Source organism: Melitaea cinxia, chromosome 7, assembly GCF_905220565.1.
Source record: "Melitaea cinxia chromosome 7, ilMelCinx1.1, whole genome shotgun sequence".
Classification (NCBI taxonomy): domain Eukaryota; kingdom Metazoa; phylum Arthropoda; class Insecta; order Lepidoptera; family Nymphalidae; genus Melitaea; species Melitaea cinxia.
Window position 1 is genome coordinate 12,901,308 of NC_059400.1, and position 4,155 is coordinate 12,905,462.

At 31.5% G+C, this 4,155-nt stretch overlaps 1 protein-coding gene across 1 annotated transcript; it reads right to left on the reverse strand.

Moving 5' to 3' along the window:
• Positions 1-312: 312 nt before the first annotated feature.
• Positions 313-3,322, reverse strand: LOC123654873. The gene is made up of 6 exons (XM_045590734.1): positions 3,108-3,322; positions 2,637-2,739; positions 2,428-2,559; positions 1,674-2,337; positions 1,122-1,312; positions 313-803 (listed from the first exon to the last, which is right to left on the reverse strand). Exons 2-6 carry the CDS (start codon positions 2,731-2,733, stop codon positions 313-315), a joined length of 1,575 nt encoding a protein of 524 aa, XP_045446690.1. The 5' UTR covers positions 2,734-2,739; positions 3,108-3,322.
• Positions 3,323-4,155: the final 833 nt, after the last annotated feature.

A 4,155-nucleotide genomic window follows, 5' to 3' on the forward strand; every position in this document is an offset into this window, starting at 1 on the left:
TTTTCCGCAGCAGGGTAATACTTATGTCGTTGTTGCTGATAAATATATAAATATTTTTGTAATATTTAGACTTATGACATTACACTCAAAAATAACTTTAAATTTGAGGTAAACTTAAAGTAATATTAACAAAATATGATATTGAAAAAACTTTATTAATATATTAATCAAAAGTGAACTACAACACAGTCATATTAAAATCTTTATAAAAAGAAACAGTGGTTATCATAAAATAAGTATTAACAATTATAATTAGAAATAATTCAAAACAACTATTAAAATACTGTTTGAATCATAATATTGCCCTAAACTCTACAAAGAATTGTAAAACCGGGCATAGAACTGCGGAATTAAGTTTTTATTTAATAAATCTAACAAATCTGCTTTTTTTCTGTCCGATATGCCTGGTTTACAATCATAAGCTTTCTTGACGTTTACGTCAATCCTTTTCTTCTTTCTGATAATTTCTGCTTTTTTAAATTCTTCTTCTCCGTAAGAGTTCTTGTAAAATAATATGCGTGGGTTATCCTTTTCAATCTTCAAAATTTTTATATTTCCAATCTTAACTGAATTTCCTTCTTCGTCCTTCGTCAAATTGACTCCCATTTGGGTGCATGCATCTTTCCAATCAACAAAATCTTCTGTGCACATCTCATTCACATGAAATGGTTCAGGGTTTTTTCTAGCCATTTTTATAGCACCGATAAAGGCTTCTGGTGTGTACATTGGTCCAGCTTTTAGCAGTTTTTTTACTTGTCTTTCTATTAGTGAATGAGCTGCATCACCCTCGTTTTGGGTATGCCCTTTTATAAGATATTTATGTGTAATCGTTTGGAGGTTAGGGAACTTTTGTAATGCGAATAAATATATTGCAATAATTGTCTTGTTTTTTTGCTGGCCTGCGCAATTGTCTGAGTAAAAGACAATGTCAAGACTCTTATCACTATTGAGTAACGAAATCTGTTCTAGATACTTGTATACGCAAGTTCCTAAGTCATTCACACCTCTATTAGCACTGGACTCGTCCCAAACAAAACATTCTACTTTGTTTGTTTTTAAATCGCAAATTGTAAAATTAAATACATTTAACTTACATTTATAATAAAAGACTGATACATCACCTTTGGGGCATTGAAATACAGCCTGAAGATCATAGACCGCTGTTACAATATTTTCATTTAATTTGTCTTTTGCCTTCTCTGCGCGACATAGTTCTTTTTCCTTCAGATGTTTATCATGTTCTTCTTTTAGGTTTTCTTTATTATCAGAGTTTTCAAAGGCAGCACACACATCACACATATCCTTTTTTGGGCTAAAAAAAGATATATTAAATTCTTGAGTAAATATTTTGTAAAAAAGGACATAATTGCCGAAAGGTAAATTTTTTTTTTGTTGAATTGCCACATAGTCTTTGTGAATGTCGGCTATATTTTTACTTCCATCTATGAAAACTCTGCTTGTATTGGATCTTGTATAGTGAGACTCGATTTTTGGTATCGCATCTATGTATTCACGAATGCCATTTTTGATTGCTTCGTCAACCCGCGGATGTTTGTCGTGTTTACCGCGCTTGTCATCAGCCAATAGACAATTTGCCACTTGATCTTCTTTTTCTAAAACGGTGCGAATTGGCCGGTCATTAATACCTAAGGTGTTCTTAAAGAATATTTTACACTCTCACTGATTTATCGGGTAACTTAAAATGAAATGCGTGATTCTTATTACGAGGTTTTCTTATTCCTCCTTCACGAATATAACGATATTTTGGTGTAATGATTGACATACTCTTTGAAATGTATTCCCATTGTTTTTTGTTATCACCTAACGCCCAGTAGTTCTTAAATAATAACATCCTTTCATCTTCAGATAGTTTAGATTTACATTGTAAACGACATTTATCTCCGCACGGTTCTTTAATTTTTCTTTCTTCTTTTATTTTATTGCTAGCACTTTTATAAGCTTTACCAGTATTTCGCAGCATTTTGTTTACATTTCTCTTCCAATTTTCTTCATTCCTTTTGCGTTTTCTTCCTTTTTTTGCCTTCGGACTTGCAGGAGATGAAGCTTTGATACTATTTTCTATTGAAGTTGATGACAATGGGTTTACGCTATCGAAATTAGTTGCAGTGTAATTCTTATTTCTCTGTTCAACTAGCGACTCAGGACTACGCTGGTAAGGGAGAGGAGGGGGTTCAGAAAAAGTTATGAGTCTATCTGCCGTTGAAGTAGATGGTAATGGAGTTGAACACTCAATTGTCTCTATGAACTCAGCACGTTTCTGCTGAAAAAGTTGCTCAGGTGGAATATACATCGGATCTTTGACAGAATCATCACTATCTGCAAAATAAATGTAAACATAATAAGTATTTAATTTTAGATCTTCGTAAGCAAATGCAATTCACTACAGTAACATAACAAAACACTAACCTTCAATAAACGTTTCATCTGATGAGTCTGAATCAGCTGATGAATTTGAATTAGGTGACGAGCTGCAAGAAGAACTACTCTCATTAGGTAAACTTTTCACCTCGTATGATGTTTGGTTAGCTTTTTCATCGCCTGAAAAGTAATAGGTTAGTTTTATAATAGATACGCGAAGAACAAATATAATTACAAAAGAAACCAAAAGCACATACTGGTATCATTAGGCGTAACCTCTTCAATGGGTGAATTATTATGCTTGTCAATCAATGCCAAAATTCTTTTGCCTCTTGAGGTATGTGGAAACACCATTGTCGACTAAAAAATATGCAAGAAAAGTGCTATAAAATTAATACATAAATAAGAAAACGTGTCTCGAATTATCTTCTAAAACGTTTTATTACAAAATGTTGCTAAGTTTTACCATAAATAATGCAAATTATTTTAAATTGTAATGGCATAAGTGTAGATATATTTTTTTGAAATATTAATTAATTTTTTTCTTTGTTAACAAAAACGTCATAACTCGTTATAATACTCCAATGGTTGTTAATTTTCTCAGCGATATCGTCATAACACGAAATATGCGTATACTGAATTATTGAAATATAATCAGCACTAACGACTTATTTATACTAAACACATTATTCTTGTAAATTGTATTAAAATCATTTTCATTAACTTACCGGCAATAACGTTATTACGTAAAAAATGACGTTCTTCAAGAGCACAAGTACAACCTGCCGCTCGCACTGTTACAACACCACTAAAATAATGTCGATGTTGTCCCAAGTCGCCGAAACGAAAGGGACAATACTATAACGGCACAAACGCGAATATCTGCGCTCTCTGTCTTACTGGACAGCTTAGAGAAATGACGTTCTTACAGTAAATTGAGCGCATTTATTCCTACACAACTGTATTGTTAACTAAAAAATCATAAATTTTGAGAAATGTCTATCTTGTCGCAAATGAGCGTTATGTTCTAGGAACGCTCTGTAGTAGATGAATATAAGTTTGATTTAGTATCAAGTATTCTTATACGACTATTTTGAGGTCGACTTTGTACACCCAAAGGTTGTCTGGAAGAGATTGCTCTTCTACCGACAAGGCTGCCTTTACGCCTCTTCCTTTAAATGTAATAAATGTAATTATTTTATTTCATATTTTTTTTTCTACACATCAGTCACAAAAGCTAATTTTAGCTAATAATGTATATATATATATACAGATATATATTACTTTAATATGTATATATTTTGGTAACTGACTCTTCAAAAAGTTAAATTAATTATTAATAAAAGCTGTTTTGATCACGTACTACGTATTTAAATAAGGCACCTAAACATTAAACAATTTCCAATTAATTTTTGAACGTTCTTGTCTTAAACATGACAACTTAATATAAAATATGTACTTCTATGATGAAAATGTATTTAAAAATAATGATACTAATCGACCAATCGTAGTGTATTTGATATATACTACCAACAAATTTTAATGAAACTAACGTGAAGTCCTTGTTAATTAACAGATATTATATTAAACGTTACATTGTATTAATTAAATGGTGTTTTAAAATGTAATAAATGAAAAAAAAATTAATAACTACAAAAATAGCAACTCATCCAAAATATTATTTGAAATCGTTTCTTCGGGATTTACACCATGTACCTTTTTTATATTTGAGGCTCCGATATTTCGGCGCAGTTGCATGCGCCATGGTCACGGAAG